Below are 22283 nucleotides of genomic sequence, written 5' to 3' on the forward strand. Positions count from 1 at the left end.
AAACTATTAAAACTATTAGCCATTAAAACTGTTATGAAAAGTACTGTGTATGATAATGTAGAAGTATTTATGGTTGAATTAGAAAAGAAGGATCTGAAACATTTGTGATTAAAATATGTATAAAAAAAGGCTGGGGGGGGAAACAAGAAATGCTGGATTATGGATTCTGACTGCAAATGGAAGTGTAGTTCTGAGCCAGTAGGCTCCCTTTAAGGTGAGTGCCAACAGAAACATTCATGAATTGAAAGCCATGCAAGGCTGAGGTGCTCTTATGTGGTGAGTAAACCAAAAGTAGGCATTCTGTTTTTCTTTTCTTTTTTTTTCTTTTAAAGTTTATTTATTTTGAGTGAGAGAAAGCACAAGCGGGGTAGGAGCAGAGAGAGAGGGAGAGAGAAAATCCCAAGCAAGCTCTGCATTTAATGCAGTGCCCAGTGCAGAGCTCGATCTCCTGAATGCTGAGATAATGACTTGAGCCAAAATCAAGAGTCAGACACTTAACCAAAAGAGCCACCCAGGCACTCCTGTTTTTCCACTTTTTTGATGGAAAATTTCAATCACGTGCTAAAGTGGAGAATGTGCCTCCATTTATCCATTACCTAGCCTCCATGATATCAACTCAGCCATTTTATTTCTTATGTATATCTATACCAAATTGCCCCCACACCAATTTTCTTGACCTATATCACAGCTATCCTGTATTTCATCCATATTTCAGACAAGGCCTAACTGTGATACCATTAGCACCTCCAAATTAACAGTAATTCTTTAATATCAGATATTCAGTGTTGAAATTAAAACTATATGTTAACTAGAATTTAACCTTGAAACAAGGAAAAAGACAAATATTCAGGATTCACATATCCCCAATTGCCCTATATTTTTTAGGTTTGAATTAGTATTCAAAAGAGCCATAAAACAGGTCGTTATTCTATACAGATTTTTACAACCTGTGTTTTTCTGATTGTGTCCCTGTGGGGTCACTTAAATTTGTCCCTTATATTTCCTATAAACAAATTCTTAGATCTGAAGGTTCAGTTGGATTTGAGGTACTTAGAGTAGAGCAACACTACTTTATAGGTACTGGTGTGTACTTCCCCAAGGGTGAGCAAAGTCTGGCTGTCCTTTTTTGTCAGATTAGGAGCTATGGTGCCTAGATGATCTCTGCCTAGACCCATTAGCGGTTGTAAGATGGTGATACTCTAATTTGTCTTTTCATCATTTGTTACCTAAAACATTGCTGTAAAGAGAAATCTCCCACATCAACACTTAATTTTTCCTAGGTACAGTTGATATAGAAAAAAAGATCAATACTTGATTATTTCTCTTTATCGGTTTCTAAAATAATTAGTTGACTCCATAGTATCCTCCCAATGTGATCAATGTGCTTTTGTGCCTGGTAACATTGTGAACTCATGGATTTAAGCAAATTGGATGTTTGGAACCATCATGGTCCTTGCTGATGCTGAAACTGTCCCCCCCTCAAGTGGGGGACCCCCAACTTGACTCAGGAGACTGATATAATCATGGTAATCTCAGCCTCCTTGCTTCTGATACATTCTAGTCATGTCTTCAAAGCTTCTGCCCCAAACCTGAAATTAGCCATTTTTCCAGGGAGCCCTTGGTTTTCACTTAAAGGGATAATGGTATTTAGATACCACAGTCTGGGCACTATAAATGCTCATTGCTATGGGTTTGGTCAATATCTCTAGGTCTTTACAGTTGGCAGACCTGGAGGAAATTTTTAAGATTAAAGTACAGCATGAGTTTATACTTTAATCTTCTTGATCTTACATCTGTATCTCTTCTTTCTCATTGGAAATCCAGCTTCTTAAGGAGATAAACAGAATTACTTCTCACTATTCTCACATTGTCCCAGAATAAAGGTACCAACACTAGAATAATAGTGGGATTATTGGAAACCATTCAGTTTATTTGGTAGTTCTTTTTGTCCTTAGGGTTCTCTATGTATTTGTTGTTTTAAAGTCACTTGGAGGTGGAATTTGGGCCAGGATGAGGAGGGGGTGTATATACTGTTCCTAAATGGTTCTGTGTAAGTTATCTCTTTTCCAGTTGGAGAGAGTGCCATCACCTGATCATCGCCGGAGAAGCTACCGAGACTTGGACAAGCCCCGTCGTTCTCCCACACTGCGCTACAGGAGGAGTAGAAGCCGGTCTCCCAGAAGGTAAGGCCCTAGTCATTGGCCTCTTCCAGAGAGACTTTTAGCACGGTAGCAAAGAAGTTTGGACGTCAAAGAAGGAAAAAATTCAGATTGTGAAGAATGTTTGCCTAGTGTATTAATTGCTATAGAACAACCACCTGCAAAACCTCTGTGGCAGACAGTAACCATTTATGTAGTTCACAAGGCTATAGTCAGTGATTTGAAGCTGGGCTAGAATAGAATAGGCAGTGTAAGTTCACTCACCCATTTTGTGGTCAGCTGTCTGTTGGCTAGTATAAGATGGCTTTTAACTAAGATGACTGAGGCAACTCATCTCTTCTCCATGTGTCTCATTCTAGGCTAAGTTAGGCATGTTCTCATGGCAGTGGTAGAATTCAAGAGCAGACAGCCTCAGTCACATAAGTTTCCTTCCAGTATCTGTTAGTATCCCATCTGCGAATACCCCATTGGCAAAGCAGATGACATGGCCAATCCCAGACTTAGAGTGGGAGGGTGTTAATAAAAAGTTACAGAGCAAAGGGCATGGATACGAGTGAAGAATTTGGACAGTTTTTGGAATCTACAACTGCAGTGCACCTACTAAGGTTTTCCTCTTTTCTCTCTGTATAGGCGGAGTAGGTCTCCTAAAAGGAGGAGGTAAGCCTTCAGTTGATTTGTAATGAAAGATAGGGTTTTGGGGAAGGGGGGGGGTGCTGTTGTGGTGAATATATTGTCAGATAAAGGAATCTGACCAGTCATCTCCACAGCCCCTCCCCTCGCCGAGAAAGGCATCGGAGCAAAAGTCCAAGGCGTCACCGCAGCAGGTCTCGAGATAGAAGGCACAGATCCCGCTCCAAGTCTCCAGGTATAGCCTTTGGGCCTTTTGCTATTGGTTGTCTTAAAGAACTGTAATTAGCCTAGTCAGCCTCCTGCAGTACAGAAATGCCTGACTGTATTATTGCTTGAAAAGAAAAGGAAATGAACTTAGAATATGAAAGTTAAGAGTTCACATCTTGACTCTCCTTTATAAGATTTGCTAAAAAGATGATGAGCTTCAGTTTTTTCATCTGAAATTATAGGAACACCACCCAACAGAGTAGTGGTAAATAAATGTGATTTTTGTGAAATCAGCCATAAAGCCTTGAATGTATATAAAGTGGGTTCAGTTCTTCTGACCACCGCCCCCACAACACACACATTTCAGAGAAGTGCTACCAACAAGAGCTGTCTCTAGCATAAGCCAAAAAAAATATTAAGCCAATTAAAGGGGTTGGGGGAAGTGAAAGTGCCAGTGAGGGAGTAGGTAGGTAGAATACCACTCATCCAGTGGCCCTTTCTTCCCTAGGTCATCACCGTAGTCACAGACATAGGAGCCACTCAAAGTCTCCTGAAAGGTATGGACTGATCTCTATTTTGACTTAAGAATTTTTTCTTTATTCAGAAATTAAAGCCCCAATCATAACTAAGTTAGACCTGAAGTTTTGTTTTGATGGGAATATTTAGGAATTTTCCTTTATTACAGGACAAAATTGGCCTTTTGCCCTGAGAATTTTTAGAACTATGTATGTTTCGTGTTCGTTTGTTTTTTCCTCATAGGATTACAGCTTTGGATAGTGGTAAGGGCATGAGCTTTGGTCTCAGGAGACCTGTGATTAAATCCCAACTTTTAACACCTAACAGTTGAGTGACATTGGACAAAGTCACTTTCATTTGATAAATTTTCATTAGAAACCTCTATATGCTATTATACTCTGTCAGGTGCACTCTTAACCTCTCAGAGCCCATTTTCTCAATGGCAAATTTTGGATAGTAATGCCTCACTCAGTGTTGCTCTGAGACAGTACACCAAGCACATTTAATAAATATTAGGTATTGGGGTGCCTGGGTGGCTCAGTCAGTTGAGCATCTGACTTTGGCTCAGGGCATGATCTCACAGCTCATAGGTTTGAGCCCCGCATCGGACTCTGTGCTAACAGCTCGGAGCCTGGAGACTGCTTCTGATTCTGTGCCTCCCTCTCTCTCTACCCCTAACCTACTCCCATTCTTTCTCTGTCTCTCTCAAAAATAAATAAACATTAAAAAATAATAATAAATAAATATTAGGTATCTCCATCCCCGTCAGTATCTGCATGCCCCTGTCTTCCTCAGAAGTTCTTGCCTAGCTCCTTTAACACCTGTATTACGATTTGTATGTGTTACCATTTCAGATCTAAGAAAAGCCACAAGAAGAGCCGGAGAGGGAATGAGTAATGGACTCAGTTTGGTTTTAGTCCAAATGGCCTCATGTGGATCTGAAGTCACCTGTCTATGTGGAAGTATCAAGACCTACACCTTAGGCAGCTATGAGAATATTTTAGCTCTTTTTAACCAAGTTTCTCCACTTTTTTTTTTTTTTTAAATGAAAGAGGTGCTGAGTTTTGTATCGCTCTTTGAATCATAATCCACATTTGAGGGATAGCACTTCCCAAGGGCTGCTTTCGACCCCTCTGTACAACCAACCTTGACTGTACTCAACTTTGTAAGGGATTTGAGGGGTGGAGAGGATGAATGGCAAGGAGAGGATGTGGCTGCATGGTGACCCTTTTGTTATTAAATTTTACACATCCACTTTCCGTATTTCTGTAGTTTAGTTTTGGTTTGCTCCGTAATTAGAACTGTTCTGAGAATCCTGAGATTTGTGCTGCTGCTGTTACACTCAAAACTCAAGTCAGTAAAACCTATTCTCTCCCAGACTTTTTTTCAGCAGCACTACGTAATAAACATGAAAACTGATGAGTTAGCAGCAGCTTTGTAAGAACAGAATGTATTCAAATGTTAAGACTTCTTCTGGATCATTTAATCCAGTTGCATTGAACAGTTCAACAATGGAACTTAACACCTTTTACACAACATTCTTATATGTTTTTTCTTCCTCATAAGCCTTGAATTCTAGGTTATGGTGCTCAGCCTTTACCTTGAAAAGACTGTCATTATTTTCCAAGTTTAGTCGGTAGCAGTGGGCCTATAAGATTGAAAAGGAGAGTTAAGTATCTAATACCATTCACGGTTTTGACTTCATTTGCTGGCAAACAGTGCCATTTATTCACAAAGTTAGAAAGTACAGCAGGAAGAGGCCAAGCTTTAGAGGGGGCAGGTGGTGAAAGTTCTTTTGGTAGTAAAATGATGCATTCAATTTTACTTAAAGTACAGAGACTGCTACGGTATATCTAGATAAAGCCCAGGTTGTTAGAAGTAGGAATTGGAGTTGAGCATAGTGATCTAACCCTGAATTGACAACATTTAGGTAATTGTGGAAGATGTAGAATTAAATGGGGGCTGCCCAGGAAGTGTGTGTTTATGTAAGAAAAGCCAACAACAGAAGCATAGGCAACACTCAACACTGGTGAGAGAAAGCAATGCAGTCAACCACCTGAAAATGGAAATGAACTTTCAGAAAGGTAGAAGAATTAGGAGACAGTATATCAAAGAAGCTAAGGGTTTGAGGACTTAGAAGCAAAATAAGAACTGCAAAGTGTCCGTGGGCATTGATAATCAAGGTGTTGAGATCTTTGCTAGAAGAGTTCATTCTACTAGTACTTAACTTTTCCTTTAAAAAGGAAACAGTGGAAAAAAAGAGGGGTGGGGGGAAGTGATTGGACTTCCCACAGCTCTGGACCTACCAAGAATTCTGAAGACCAATTGCCTCATAGGATCTAGTTTCTTGGGAAGCCAGATCTGGTCACAGGATTAACATTCTTTTGCTTGCTGTTGAACTGAAGGACTTTTGCAGCAATGTTAAAGCATTTTGGGAGATTTGAGATTTTACATTCTTCAACGATTCCTCACCTGGTAATACTTGAGCTGATAAAAGTCATCCATAAGAGCTAATGTTATTCATCATACAACTATATATAAGACTGCCTTTAAGAATTAAATATAAGCACCTCTATTTATATCTGTTATAGAGTCCTAGAAGTTAGTTCTTTACCAAAGTGATCCAGATGGAAAGAAATGTCTTCTGGCTTAATGACCTATGGACCAACCAAGCATATTGTTAAAATATTCATTTTAAAGTATAAGATTAAGAAATTGAAAAACCTGCAAAAAAAAACCCACAAAAACTCGACAATCTTAAATAACAGAAATAAGCCTCGCCTCCTCAAACTAACTATAAACTTAAAGCATACTTATTTAGGTGTATGGAGAGATCTGAACCAAATTGTAGTACAGCCAGCCTAAAACAGGAAGCAGATTGTTCCTATTCTTTTATTAGTGACAAAGAATTGCAGACGAGATGAAGTCTAAGGACAAACTTTGCTGAAGGGCCATTTCTGTCATCTGTGTGCTAGCCTACTGGATGAGGCCTTGGAACTGTAGCTTTGTAAACCTTTTTTGACTGTAGCCTATATTAAGAAACATTTTACATTTTACCCCTTTACACATGTATTCTATACTGAAACATTTCAGGAAAAAAACATTATGCAAAATGCATTCTGTATTTCCTATACAGTATTTTGTGGGTTTTTTTAATTTTTTTTAATGTTGAGAGAGAGAGACAGAGCAGGAGCGGAGAAGGGGCAGAGCAAGAGAGGGACACAGAACCCAGGCTCCCAAGCAGCTCCAGGCTCCGAGCTGTCAGCACAGAGCCCGAAACAGGGCTCGAATTCACAAGCCATGAAATCATGACCTGAGCCGAAGTTAGATGCTCAACTGACTGAGCCACCTAGGCACCCCTTAATACATTTTTAACACTGGGTGCAAACTACTAAATTGATTTCACTTCCCACAATTAATTTGGTTAAATCTTCCAATATAAGAACTCAACTGAAAGCCTCATTCCCTGAGCCCCTTTCTGTTATTTCCCGCATATAGATTGATCTGATGTTAAATAAGCATTACTCAGAAAAGAAAGACCACAGATGCTGGTCACTCCCTGCAGAAAGTTAAAGTAACAAGTTCTCCAGACTCAAAAAAAGACCATTAACAGGATGCATGGGTGGCTCAGTCAAGCATCTGACATGATCTCACAGTTTGAGTTTGAGCCCTGCATCAGGCTCTGTGCTGACAGCTCCGAGCCTGGAGCCTGCTTCTAAATCTGTGTCTCCCTCTCTGCCCCTCCCCCACTCATGCTCGTTAGCTCGCTCTCAAAAAAATAATAAACATTAAAAAAAAAGACTATTAACAAAGTGATGTTTTAAAAAAATGCAAAGTATACATGTTCAAAGATGAGATTAAATAAGCTTAGTAGAGCTTAAATGAAGATTTAAAAAACTGGACAAATAAAAGCCTTATAGGGGTGCCTGGGTGGCGCAGTCGGTTAAGCGTCCGACTTCAGCCAGGTCACGATCTCGCGGTCCGTGAGTTTGAGCCCCGCGTCAGGTTCTGGGCTGATGGCTCGGAGCCTGGAGCCTGTTTCCGATTCTGTGGCTCCCTCTCTCTCTGCCCCTCCCCCGTTCATGCTCTGTCTCTCTCTGTCCCAAAAATAAATAAAAAACGTTGAAAAAAAAAAATTAAAAAAAAAAAAAAGCCTTATTATAAAGCAATATAAAATAAATATAAGGCATACAAAAAATAGGCTGGAGAAAATAAAAATGGGAAATAATTTTTAAAAGACATATAAAGGTAGTAAAACACTTGAAATCCTACATATGCATAATTCACATTCCTGATGAAGAAAATTGAGCAAATTTAAATATCCAGATACAAGAAAATTTTCTTGAAATAATGAACAATCTATTAAGAAATAGCCTGATGAAGGTAAGACACAAAGAATTACAAGGACATCTAAGCAGAGAAATCAAGTCCTGTATAATGAGGGGGAAAAAATCAAGCTGGTCTCAGATCTTAGAACAAACTTCACAAGGCAGCAGTGAAGCAAAAGGCTCTAGGGGTAAAGTTGTGAAAGGAATTTTGTACCCACCCAAAGTTGTCTTTAAAATGTAAAGAGGGGGTGGGGCGCCTGGATGGCTCAATCAGTTGAGCAATGGACTTGCTAGGGTCATGATCTCGCAGTTCCAGTTTGTGGGGTCGACCCTGTGTCTGGCTCTGTGATGGCAGCTCGGAGCCTGGAGCCGCTTTGGACCTCTCTCTCTGCCCCTCCCCCATGTGCTAGCTCTCTCTCTCAAAATAAAACATAAAAAAAATTTTTTTTTTAACATAAAGGGAAAGGACACCTGGGTGGCTCAGTTGGTTAAGCGTCTGACTTCAGCTCAGGTCATGATCTCATGTTTTTGAGTTCAAGTCCTGCTCTGTGCTGTCAGCACAGAGCCTGGAGCCTACTTTGGATTCTGTCTCCCTCTCTCTCTGCCCCTTCCGGACTCCTGCTCTGCCTCTCTCTCTCTCTCTCAAAAATAAACAGTAAAAAAAAATTAAGAACAAAATGTAAAGGGAATATGCATTCTAATCACTTAGGAAAAAAATGCCTGACAATAAAACTCACCCAACAAGAAATTAATCAAATTCAGGATTTGGGAATAAAAAGCAGCAGTAAAAGGAATGGTAGTAAACATTTTAAAAACTAAATAAAAATGGGAAATAGTTTTAGGACTTGATGTGAACAAAATGTGTGGATTTTGTTTTTCATAATAGGAGTCCTACACTTCACTAAAACATACATGAAAACCAGGAAAAAATAACTCCAGCCTCTTTAATGTTTTCTATAATTGCCCTTAATTTTAAGAGGAGTCTTTTAGTGGGGCACCTGGGTGGCTCAGTGGGTTGAACATCTAACTTTTGATTTTAGCTCAGGTCATGATCCCAGTGTTTGTGAGATCAAGCCCCGTGTCGGGCTCCACACTGAGCATGGAGCCTGCTTAATTAAGATTCTCTCTCTCCCTCTGCCCCTCTCCCCTGCTCATTCTCTGTCTAAAATTAAAAAAATTTTTAAGGAAATCTTTTAGAACTACCATAGAAAAAAATTTTTAAGTTGAGCAGTTCATTTCACTTTTTGTTAAATCCAAGTAAAATTAATTTGCTATATTTACTGAACATAGCACATGAGCCCACTTTCTAAAAACTCTTTGTATGTATGTTTGTCTATGTTTAAGAGAAATAGCTGGGGGTTGCCTGGCTGGTTCAGACAGAAGAGCATATAGCTCTTGACTGGGGATATGAGTTTAAGCCCTACATTGAGTATAAAGATTACTTAAATAACTCTGCTTTGGGTCCTCTGTTCCCCCCCTCTCTCTGCCCTCCCCTGCTTTTGACGCTCTCTGTCTCAAAAATAAACATTAAAAAATAGTATTAAAATAAACCTGAGGCGTGCCTGGGTGGCTCAGGCAGTTGAACGTCCAGCTTCGACTCAGGTCATGATCTCATCGTGAGTTCGAGCCCTGCGTCGAGCTCTGTACTGACAGCTCAGAGCCTGGAGCCTGCTTCGGATTCTGTGTCCCCCTCTCTCCGCCCCACCCCTGCTTGTGCTCTCTGTCTTTTAAAAATGAATAAACATAAAAAAAATTTTTTTAATAAAAAAATAAAGTAAACCTGAGGTTTAAAAAGTATTTCTGATTGATGGATGATTTCTATACTTTGTTCCTTTATTTAATACTTTTTTTAAATGAATACATTTAAATTATCCTTCACAAGGGAAAAAATTAGTTGTTCCGACTTTAAAGCTATTTTATAAGCTCACCAACACATTTGATGTATTTTTGGGGACCACAAAATGGTAACCACCTTCCTGGAGGCAGTTTGGCAATATATAGCAGGAATCCTAAAACTTTTACCTTTTTTACCTAATAATCCCATATACAAATATAAGTATATATCTATATATATTCACCATGCTAGAATATATACAAAAATAGCTTTATCGCATCATCTTATATACTTTTTAATATATGAGGAAAAAACAGCAAAAATGTCCATCTGTAGGGCACTTAACAAATAAATTGTATGGTACAAAATTAATATTCATACTTTGAATAATCTTTAATGGCAATGGAAGATACTAATCTCTCCATGTCATTAAACATTATACAAAACATTTCAAAACAATATGGTCTTAAGTGTGGTGTGTGTGTGTACTCTGAATAAAGATTGATAATTTTGGCACTTCCAACTGCTCTACAATGAATTTGAATTCACAATCAAAAACTTTTAAGTTTACAACTTCTAAGAGAAGTTTACAAACTTCTAAAACTGAGCTGCTGCTGGTATAAATTACAAACAGAGTATTATTACAGTTTTCCACTTGGAACAGTTTTGCCAGTTACTGAGCACTGGTAATTGCTGAAGGAGGGACAAGTGAGATACTGAAAATTACTATATAGAACACTATCACAAAAGTAAAGCCTAAATTACTGGGCTTTATAAAACCCCCAAAATACGTTTTTCCAGGTGATATATACCTCTTTCCTTTAGAAAGTAAAGCTGAATTAGGGACAGTCTCTTATTGGAGATTTAGTAATCTCAATACCTAACAGGGTGCTCAAACTCACAACCCCAAGATCAAGAGCTGCATGCTCTTAAGACTGGGTGCCTCAGAGATTTTTTTTTTTAACGAAAGTTTCAAATAAATACAAAAGAACAGTAAAATGAACACTTTACACACCTCATCATCTGTTCTCCAAGACTTGAAAAAAGATTAAATACATGAACGCTATTTAAAAAAAACCTGAATGCTGAGTGTCTAGGTGGCTCAGTCAATTAAGCATCATCTGACTTCGGCTCAGGTCATAATCTCACAGTTCACGAGTTTGAGCCTCACATTGGACTCTGCTGTCATCGCAGAGCCTACTTCAGATCCTCTGTCTCCCCCTCTCTCTGCTCCTCCCCCACTTGCTCTCACTCTCTCTTCCTCAAAACTAAAAACATTAAACAAAAACAAAAACACCAATGTTCCAAGTCATATAGGCATACCTCGTTTTACTGCACTTCACTTACTGCCCCTCAAAGATACTGAGGTTTTTTGTTTTGTTTTGTTTTGACCAATTGAGGATTTATGGCAACCCTGCATGGAGCAAGTCTATTGGTGCCTTTTTTTCTGATAGCATTTGATGACTTTGCATCTCTATCACATTTTGGTAATTCTCACAATATTTCAAAGTTTTGTATTATTGTATTTATCACGGTGATCTGTGCCATGGTTTTGGGTGTCACAAACCATGCCCATATAAGATAGCAAACTTAATAAATGCGTGTGTTCTGACTGCTCTACCAATCAGCCATTTCCTCATCTCTCTCTCTCCCTTGGGCTTCCCTTTTCCCTGAGACATAATATTGAAATTAGGCTAATTTAGAACCCTACAGTGGCATCTACGTGTTCAAGTGAAAGGAAAAAATCAATCTATGTGGCAAAACTACATTTGTGTCTTATTTTAAGAAATTGTTACAGCCAACTCAACCTTCAGCAACAACCACCTGATCAGTCAGCACTCAAGTCAAGACCCTCCACCAGCAAAAAGATTATGACTCACTGAATTTCAGCTGATGGTTAACATATTTTAGCAATAAAATTAAGGCATGTACATTTTCGACAAGCTACTGTACACTTAAATCAACTACAGGATAAGTGTAAACGTAACTTACATGCACTGGGAAATCAAAAAAGGCATTTGACTCACTTTAATGCGATACTCGCTTTATTGCAGTGATCTGGGACCTAATCTGCAACAGCTCCGAGGTATGCCTATATTTTAACAAAAACATACACTGGGCCAGCTATCTCATTAACAGAACAAATGAGCAAACTCCACCATTTAGTAGGATTCTGAGAGATACTGAAGTTTTAATATGAAGAACTTACAGTAAATAGACCTGATCTTAACATTTAATAAATACCTTTTCAGGGCTGTAAATATGGCAGGAAAGCCCTCAACCTCCTGCAATAGATTTCAAGCATCTTCCAAGGTGGAAAATATGGCAAAAGCCCAGAGTCTCCTATTTAAGTAATGCATATCTGAGGAAGCAGAACAAAGATAATACACTGTCCTTAAAATACATTTGTATTTACTTATTCTGCAGATTTCCAAATAAATCTATAGGATCATTTAGTCCAAAATCCCTGTCAAATATGTAATTGGGAGGTTTAGACAAAATGACCTCAGCTCAATGGATAGTACCAAAAAGAGCTAAAATACTACTAACAACACAAGTTTAATTTCAACTATAATCAGTTACCACAACCATTATTGGTAAACACCATCCTGGCAAGTGTGCATTCCAGGTAGTAACAGAACTCAGAATGGATAGTCTGGCACATACTAGTACCTCAGTAAGTAAGAAATCTCTTCCCTCCACTCAAATTGCCAGTATCAGTCTCAGTGTTTAAAAACTCTTCTTCAAAAGATCTGTTTCCATTCTCTTTCCAACATAGAAGTGTGCTACCTTGGAATTCACTTTATCATTTTGCACCTCTGTTTTCTCAATGATGAACAGACATGAAGACAGTATATGTTTCTATCAACTTCATATGGGTGTTGTGAAGATCCAGTAAAATAAAGGACATTAAAAAAGATTCTTGGTTCTCTAAGTCTGTAATTTAGAATGCTCCATTCACTGAGAGTAAAACAAATCTCTAAATTGTTACATATCTCCATGATCTAAACAACCATATGAATTAACCAAATTTGACGCTTGTCAAAAAGATTTATTAACTTAAAATAGAATTACTTCAAATACAGACAAAAGCAACTTTCTGTTCAATTTTGAATATTTTCAATATACAAGAATGTAAAAGAAAAAATTCTGAATCTTCACGTTGTAGTTTTATTTTATTATTTTTTTTTTTTTAGCTTTTAAAAAGTTTTTGGCACTACAAGGTTCTGTAAAGAATAGAAGTGACAAATTTAAAACACATGAAAGTTTTTCCTAATTCTTAAGAACAATATATATAAAGTCTGAAGCAACCAAAGTATGAATACAGCTAATAGAAAATAAAGAATGTAATTTTTTAAATTCTCTCTTTATACAATTCATCAAGATTAAACAAAACATAAAATTCCCTTAAAAATAGGGTAATAAAATAGATGAAATTTGTATCACTCAATTTGGTGATACTAGTAAAAACTATAGTTCATATTTATATACAAATAATACAGTCTTTAAAAACAGTCTTAGAATTTAAATAAGCTATCTAAACGTGTTAAAATTTTAAATCAGGACCTGATTTGTTTTGCTTTCCATTAAATGTCACTTTTTCTGCTGAATGTAACTGACATTGAGGTACGGATACCCTTGAGACAGCAGGATTGGCTGGTTGCTGTGCATCGGTAGACCAGCTGAAAGAAAATGGACTCGCATTACTCCGACACGTTTCCTCTTGGTGGGTGGGGACAACGCTCTCTACACCGACGGGTGGCACATCTGTCTGTTGGACACAACACAGACAGGAAACTGAAAGGCTTGTGCCTATATATCTGACAACGCTTAGAATTAATAACTTGTAGCTAGTTCTCTTTTTTTCTATTTATATAGTAAAGAGGAGATAAAGCATGTAAAAACATTTCGCAGGAGAAAGAAGAGGAGAGCAGGGAAACATGGGTATGTGAAAGAAAAGAGAGATGAAGGGGAGGTACCAAAGGCAACAAATTCACCAGGGAAGAATTTCAGACTCCCCCCAACCATCCCACCAGCCCACCAAGCCCTTATATGATTAATAACTTTTTTCAACCTTAGTTCTTTACTCAGAAGATTAAGTCCGCCACAGTCAATGTTCTGCCATTCTATAATATAGGGATGCCCCAGCAATACACGGATAGTTTACAAAGGCTTAAATGAATCAAGCCTGAAACTTGTACCAGGGGTTTCCCCTTAAAGTTACCATTTAATTCAGTCAGCATTTCTTGAGTGCCTTTCTTTAATTTCTTGAACTCCTAGTTTAAGTGTCGTAAGTAACTGACTCTAGTTTTTTAATTCATAGGTTAACGAAGAGCTGAGGGCCAGACTCAGACATTCCCTATTAGAATTGAAATACCTTCGAGGCAAGTAGGCTAGATAAAATGTGACAAGTTCTCCTTAGTTTGTAATATTCATTACTTAGATCAAACCTATTATTGGTATGTCAGCACTAACAGAATAAATGAATTCTAATGTCATTCAAGTTCAACTAAACAAATTTTGACTATGTCACTATTCAACTAAAAAACTTTTATTAAATTCATACTACTTACTAAACAGAGTCCAAAGTTTTTCATAATATGGCCTCAGCCTACCTTCTCTAGCCTCATCATGTACACATCTTTCCCATCCACTTCATCCTCTAGTTGTATTATTTTCTCTTCTTTTTTCCTCACTATGCCAGGCAAAACTCCTCAACTTTACATATATATTCCCTCAGCTAAGAATACTCTTCCCCTATAATCTCTAACAAATCTCTAGGAAAAACAAATCCTGTATCTCTTTCACAGTCTAATTCAAATGTCAAAATCTTGTGTGATTTGATCCTTGGTGTCCTTATCTCCTATAAACTCTGCTAGGATAACATTTAACTGACTCCTTCTAAGTTCCTATCCTTGTCTATTTTACATGTCTGGCTCTTCTAAGTGTACAGGTTTACCTTAATTCTTGCCTGAACAAGCACCTAGCACAGTGTGACACACAGTATGCTCTCAATAAAATGTTTAATGAATGCATAAAATCTCACTCCTGGTTCCTGGCCTTCACAAAGCCACCTTTGTCCCAGAACAAAACCCACCCAGCCTCTTAATGAATTTGTAAACAACGGTACCTTGAGTATAGAACGGTTTGTTGGGCTGAAATCTGGCATTTCCCTGATGCATGAAGTTTTGATGCAAACCATAAGGCCACGAAGCTGGGACAAGAGGGAAATGGGGACGTGGTGCATGTTCCCAAGGAATTGGAGGATTTAGTCCTGGAAAGCCTGGCTCTGCATTTCAACAAGACAGGAAAGACATACTTAAAATATCAGTTTGTTCATTTAAATATTCCTTCATTCCACAAAGATTTATTGAGTACCTACCACTGGACAAGAACAATGCTAAATGCAGAGGATACCAATTTTTTTAAGAATCAAACACTGTGCTCAAATTACTCATAAAAGAGACATATAAAAGGTAGAGATACAGTAATAAGTAGTCATTGCTATAAGAGATTGGTGGAAGGTGCTCTAAAGAGGGAACTAGGGTGCCTGGGTGACTCAGCTGGTTAAGCGACTGACTCTTGGTTTCAGCCTGGGTTTGGTTTGCGAGTTCAAGCCCTGCGTCGGGCTCTGTGCTGACAGTGTGGAGCCTGCTTGGGATTCTCTCTCTCCTCTCTCTCTGTCCCTCCCCTGCTTGCTTGGGCACTCTCTCTCTCAAAATAAATATTAAAAATAATAATAATAATGAAAAATAAAGAGGGGGCTAACCTATTTGGTTCAAGGCTAGAGAAGGTTTTCCTAAGATGATTGACTAAACTAAATTTTAAAGCACAAGGAATTGTTAGGCAAAACGGGGCAAAGAGGGCATTTTAAACAGAAAGAATAACAAGTACAATAGCCAGGAAACAGGACAGTACAGCAAGTTTGGGAAGCTGCAAAAACAATCAGCAGTACCACTAAGGAGTAAAAGGAGGCAATGAAAGAAAAAAAGGCTGGATGGATAAGGTAGGATTTACATTTTAAAGAACTTTAGTACATCATTAAGGAGCTTCCACTTTTTCCTAAAGACAATGACACTATCCTAGAAACAACTGTATCATGGTTCAAAAGGCAATTCTATTAGAAACTGAAGCACTGCGGTATAATGGTTGAGAACTTGGGCTTTGGAGCCAACCAGGTCAAAGTTCAAATCCCAGTTCCAAAAATTACTAAAGTTCAATTATGCACCTCTGGCTGTTGTGAGGATTAAATCAGATAACAAAAACAATGTGGCTTGCACAAGTTGTGGTATGTAAGTAGAGACTCAAAAAATAGGAGTGCTATCCATTCTATGGCAAACCACCCCCACAATCTACTTCCCTTTAAGATGTAAGTACATCTTTCAAAGTGCATCTTTTCAAATTACTCCTAAGTAATTACTCCTAAATCTTTTGCATCATTTCTGGTGGCTTTTCTCATCCAGAGTCACAATGTGGCAGGAAATAATCTGAAAGACACTCCCCTCATTCACTAAACTTCCTAGCAGACTCAAATTAAGAGGTACCGGATAGGGAGGAGTACACAGCCAGAAAACTAAAACCCATACTAGCCATACTCTTAACAAATTCAGTCTTCTCAGGAGGTAAGCAGAAAAACAAAGCAGCTGCTTTGCTGAAAGTTCATAAAACCAAGTTACAATTAAGAACTGAAGCTACAGGGGCGCCTGGGTGGCTCAGTCGGTTGAGCGGCCGACTTCGGCTCAGGTCATGATCTCGCGGTCCGTGAGTTTGAGCCCCGCGTCAGGCTCTGTGCTGACAGCTCAGAGCCTGGAGCCTGTTTCAGATTCTGTGTCTCCCTCTCTCTGACCCTCCCCCGTTCATGCTCTGTCTCTCTCTGTCTCAAAAATAAATAAACGTTAAAGAAAAAAAATTAAAGAACTGAAGCTACAGGGTATATTTTTTGCTTTAAATCAGACTGGGTATATATATTAAGGTCTTGACCAACTGAGAAATGTATTTTGACATCAAAGGGTATTTCTTAGGATATATTCCAATCTCCCTCGGCCATTTTTCACAACTAAATATTTTCATAATATATTCTCACCCAATCCTTCCATTTTCAACAAATTAGTAATTTTAGCTGTAATATTAACTAGGAGTTGTAAATCCATTCCACATATAACAATATAACATTTACTGAGTAATCATTATATAATAAAAATAATATATTATATGAATAATGTATCTACCATACATCCGGCACTATATTGGACACGATGGAGACAATGATAGAGAAGAAACAATTCACGGCCTTTAGAAGTTCAGCCTAATGGGTTATGCAAACAAGTAAACTGGCAATTTCATAAGACAAGTATAAAGATATAGATATTAAGGAAACATGGAAAAGAAAAAGGATACCTAGCACAATTGAAGGACAAAATCAACAAGAGGGGTTCCTGTTAGAAAGTGAGCTAAATTTAAAAATGGAAGATGAATGAGTCACCCAAGCTTTGGAGCAAAGCAAAAGGAGGTGAGAGTAAGAAGGAGAGATAGGGAGAGGATTTTTCCAGGCAGAAGGAACAACTTTAGTAAACAATTACGGGTAAGAGATAATACAGTATGTTCCTAGGACGTTAATTAATTAGTTCATTATGACTGACAGAGATCAACTAGTGGTGGTACTGGGAGGAATAAAACTGTAAAAACTGAGCCATTGTATCAAAGGGCAAGACACTGGGTCTGTGTTCATTATATAACCCAGTGACTATCATGGTACATGTCATAGCATATATACAATAAACATTTGTTGAATGACAGAAACAAAGATCACATTAGAATGAAGATGTATGGGGTGCCTAGGTGCTAGGTGGCTCAGCCCGTTAAGCATGTGACTCTTGATTTCAGCTTAGGTTATGATCTTGCAGCTTGTAGGTTTCCAGCAGCACACTGGGCTATGTGCTGACAGTTCAGAGCCTGCTTGGGAGTCTTTTTCTCCCTCTCTCTCCCCCTCTCTGTGCCCCTCCCCATTTGCACTCATTCTCTCTCAAAATAAATTAAAAAAAAAAAAAAAAGAATGGTCATATATGCCACATATCCTTTGATCTTGGAAATCTGAATGAGTTCCCATACTTTGACATTTCTGCTCAGCAAAATACATTATATGTATTGTTCCAAAAGAGAGCAGAGGTACTTCTTCCATCATGGTACTCTAAGCAATAGCATATTTTTGTATAAAAAGTACTAAAATACTTGTGAAAATTGATAAAGGGAAAGAATCAAGCTTTTAGTCTTTTCCTATATTTCAGGATAATCAAGTAGTTAATAAGAAAAAGTTCTTTATAGAAGAATCACAAGCAGTAAATAGAAAATGATCATTTTACAACCCCTAGTAAAATAGCAATTATCAGAAATAATTATCAGTAACAGCTAAAACTATTATGTAAAAATTAATGGGACGCTTCATAATGGACAGAACACACTGATATCACCTAACTCATTGATCAATCTTAGATCACTAAAAGAGGAACAGCGAGAGTAAGTTCTTTTTGAAGTGAGGGAACAAGAAACATACAGGACCAATCAAGAGATAAATTCTTGCCAACAAAAATAACCTGAATCTAATCCAGCTTCTGGACCTAACTTCCAATTTATAGGAAATATGGGGACAGAGGTACATGTTAAATAATGCCACAAAGATACAATTCAGCCAACATCAGAATATAAGAAGTTCTACAGTTTCTTTAACAAACAGTTTATATGGGGGAAAAATAGTGAAGAGAAAGTATTACATATTAAAGGAGACTTAAGAAATAAAATAAGCATACACTTATAATGTAAAGGCTTTGTTTGAATCCTGATTCAAATAAATCAACAATAACAGTAATTTTAGAAAAAGAATAAAAATGAACAGGTATTAGGTGATACGGGGTATGGTAATGGTCTTGTGATTTTTTTTTTTAAAGAGATACAAACAGGTTTATAAGGAAATTTGATCCAATGTCTGAGATTTGATTAAATACTAAAGCCAAAAGAATTTTTTAAATGAGGTAAAGGGGTCAAAGAATAGCAAATATTGGTAACTGTTAAAAGCTGGGTAACAGGGTGCTCGTCCTACTTTAAAACTCCCTCTTTCTGTGTACATTTCAAAAAAGTTTTTAAAATAAAAATATAATCAACTAAAACGTTGAATATTAAACAAGATTTATGGTATATGTATTTTTAATTATGCAAATATTTAAAAAATGGATGGTAACACACCTAAGTATTACTTGGCAATTATGTCTAGGAATTAAGATTATGGATTATCTTTTATTTTTCAAATGTTCTATAATGAAAATGTATTACTTACATATCAGAAAAAACTAGTAGTTTTTAATGCTACAAAGTGCTAGTAATAGCTTTTTAAAGAATTACTCCTTACTTATTAGTAAGAATTGTTTCTTACTAGGGCAAAGAACAAAGTTTTGAAGAAAGAAATTGATCTAAAACTTAGATCTACTATGATTAACTACAAGAGCATGATAGTAAGTTACTTAACCCTACAATTTCCTAAATTATAAAATGAGTGCTAGTAATGCACCAAGCAGGATTGCAGTGAAACTTTAAAATAATCATAAAGTTGACTCTTAAAAACTGAGAACAAACTGAGGGTTGATGGGGGGGTGGGAGGGAGGGTAGGTGATGGGTATTGAAGAGGGCATCTTTTGGGATGAGCACTGGGTGTTGTATGGAAACCAATTTGACAATAAATTTCATATATTAAAAATTATATATATAATAAAATAAAATAATCATAAAATAAGTGACATTTATGTATATCACCTCATTTAATATTCACAACATCCCTGTGAGTTAGATGCTATTAATATCCTTATTTTACAGATGAAATCAATGCATAAAGAGATTAAGCAACTGCCTAATCCCACATAATAAATGGCAGAGCCAGGATTCAAATCTAGGCAGTCTGAATCCATAGCCCATATACTGTATCTAATCCTATGCTTGCCCCTCTGTAAATATTTCCTCACTTTTATTTCCCCCAGTTCAACCAATAAAACCAACCACCCAACCTTTCTACAGACATATACAAAAGAAGAAAAGGAAGGGTTACCCGAATTTCCCACTGTACCATTGTTCACCAGGGAATTTGGAGCCACAGTACGAGGCCAGTGTCCATCATGAGAGGAGTTAGGGATCGCCACAGGTCTGGCAGCAGGCTGTGCAAAGATGATGCTGGGATCGTTCAGGCCAATATTGCTGGGGGCACTGCCTGGTGCAGAGTGGATCACTGGGCCGTGAATAGGCCAGGACGGGGCAGGGATCTGGAGAGGGTGCATTGGCAACAGTCCCATATTGTGCATGGGAGAATACTGAGCTGGTGGTGACTGGGGAAAGTTATACATAGGCATCTGGACCTGATGTGGGGGCTGGGCTCCCTGCTGAGGTGGGCCAAGCTTGGGTTGGGATCCTGGCTGGGATGGAGACTGGGTAATGGCAGCTGACTGGGATGAGTTCTGTGGAAATGGTTGGGGCTGAGGAGAATACGATGGTGAATCAGACTGCAAAGAGAAAAAGATAACATTTTAAAATTAATTTTAAAACATCTTACTATTATAAAAGCAGAGATAATCAAAATACAAAATTATGGAGTTATTTCATTAGAACATTATAAACAGAACTCTATAATGTGTATAATAAACAATAATAGAGCCTCATTTTACATGAAAATAGAATTTTCTTCAAGATCCTCAAACCCTCTCTGACATATGTACTACCCTATAAACCCTTTTACTATCCAAAGAAAAAAGACCACAGACGTCATTCCCGTCATGCAGAACCCACATTTCCAACTGTAACTAGAAACTTATATCTAAATATCTCACAGCCACTTTGATTCAGTCCCTCAACAAGTGTTGATTACGTCTGGGCATTGTTTTAGGTGTTAAAAATACAACACTAACATATATGCCCTCATGGAACTTAAAGTTTATGGGGAAAAGGAAGAAGAGCACATTAAGATTACACAAGCAATCCAAATAAATTAAAATGATTACTATGATAAAGAATGTATAATGTATAGTGTATAAGGAAATCCCAAAGCAGGAACACCTAAAAGTACTTGGGAAGAGAGAAAGATGAATGAAAGTGGAAATCAAGGAGAGCATCCCAAAGGAAGCTGAGACTCAAGGGTAATAGAACTCAGTCTGATAAAAGAGAATAGGGATAAGGGGAAGGAAAGAGTGTTTTGAGCAGAGAAAACAACATGACTGAAGGTCTTTAGGCTCATGAACACCTGGCTTTTTTAAGTAATGAGATTGTGAAATAAGTTTAATATTACTGGAGTACAAAGGCAGGGGAACGGCAGATTTGAGGTTGAAGAACCAATGAGGGGCAAGATAATGAAGGGTACTACAGCCCTTGTAGTTAAGACTTTATCCTGAGGGCACTGGAAAATGACCAAAGGGTTTTAAGTGGGTCAGGAACACCATCAATATGTGTTTTAGAAAAATTATTCTGGCTTAACAGGAATGAAACAGAAAATATTAGGGGGGAAAAAACACTAATGAGACTGATTAAAAGGCTGCTACAATAAATAGTCCTGAGATGATGGTAAGCTAGGCTACAAAATAGGGACAGGGAAACAAATGGCTGTGAGCTCTTTTTTACAGGTAGAAACAACAGGATTTGGTGACTGATTTGGATGTGTGAATTGAGGGAGAGGAGTAGTTCTGGAAACCAGAGAATAGGATCATTCAATGAGATGGAGAACACAGGAGCAAGAAGAGGCCAGTCTAGGGATTTGGAGAAAAATGTTACATTCCAGACATTTTGAAGTTAAAGTGCTTTGTGAGACATCAGAACAGCAGTGTCCATTAGGCTCTTATCCAAATATCAGGTAACAGAAAAGTGAGTGTTGGAAGCAAAGGGTAGAAGTAGAAGCAGCACAAGAAAGTGGTTAGAGCGTAGGTTTTGAAGACAGAGCCTGAGGGTTCAAGTTCAATTTACAAGTGTGTTTTGACCTCAGGCAAAAAACTTAAATCTGGGTTTTTTACCTGTAATGTATAAATAATGAACTGAATCTACCTCATAGGTTTTTGTGTAGTTTAATTAAAATACATGTGGAAATATAAACACCAAATTAAGGATAGTAGATACATTTTAGTAGCTAGGAAGGGATGGTAGGAAGGTTTTAAGATCCAATACGAATGCATAGGGATTGTTGACTATGGGTAATTTTTTAATAAATCAAAGATAACAAAATGTTAAGACTTATTAAAGTCTGGTGGTACTACATGAATGTTTATTATTTTCTGTACTTTTCTAATATTTTACAGGAATAAATAGAAAAAAGCATATATACAGTACATAGCACTCAACAATGTTAGCTAATATTACTGCTGTTATGTAACATTTATGAAAATGTCAGACCCATAGTAGGTACGCAAATACTATAGGTGAGGATAGTGGGCTGCTTAATGTTCCCAATCTCTCCCTATATTGATCTTCATATACTCTTGGAATTTTTTTCTAGTGGGTGCCTGGGTGGCTCAGTTAAGCCTCCGACCCCCGGTTTCGGGTCAGGTCATGATCTCACCTTTTGTGAGTCTGAGCCCTGCATGAGGCTCTGCA

The 22283-nt window shown here is 37.8% G+C and overlaps 2 protein-coding genes across 9 annotated transcripts in view; one reads left to right on the forward strand and one right to left on the reverse strand.

Moving 5' to 3' along the window:
• The first annotated feature begins 56 nt into the window (after positions 1-56).
• On the forward strand, positions 57-4767 carry LOC125917848 (pre-mRNA-splicing factor 38A). Of its 2 annotated transcripts, none has more exons than XM_049623945.1 (5): positions 57-2183; positions 2790-2816; positions 2915-3024; positions 3505-3553; positions 4367-4767. In XM_049623945.1, the coding sequence occupies exons 1-5, from the start codon at positions 2041-2043 to the stop codon at positions 4407-4409; spliced, it is 372 nt and encodes a 123-aa protein (XP_049479902.1). In that variant the 5' UTR covers positions 57-2040; the 3' UTR covers positions 4410-4767. The 2 variants fall into 2 exon arrangements, with proteins under 2 accessions (XP_049479902.1, XP_049479903.1); XM_049623946.1 differs by having other exon boundaries at positions 2927-3024.
• Positions 4768-9532: 4765 nt separating this feature from the next.
• LOC125917846 (terminal uridylyltransferase 4) overlaps positions 9533-22283 on the reverse strand; it is a 64027-nt gene continuing 51276 nt past the window's right edge. For 4 of the 7 annotated variants that reach the window (XM_049623944.1, XM_049623941.1, XM_049623940.1 and 1 more), the window contains 3 exons: positions 19765-20212; positions 14806-14964; positions 12043-13357 (listed from right to left, as the gene is read on the reverse strand). In XM_049623944.1, the coding sequence (XP_049479901.1) occupies positions 13269-13357; positions 14806-14964; positions 19765-20212 (696 nt within the window). In that variant the 3' untranslated portion in view covers positions 12043-13268. The other 3 variants (XM_049623939.1, XM_049623942.1, XM_049623943.1) reach the window with 3 other exon arrangements.

Source organism: Panthera uncia, unplaced genomic scaffold, assembly GCF_023721935.1.
Source record: "Panthera uncia isolate 11264 unplaced genomic scaffold, Puncia_PCG_1.0 HiC_scaffold_258, whole genome shotgun sequence".
In the NCBI taxonomy this organism is placed as follows: Eukaryota; Metazoa; Chordata; class Mammalia; order Carnivora; family Felidae; genus Panthera; species Panthera uncia.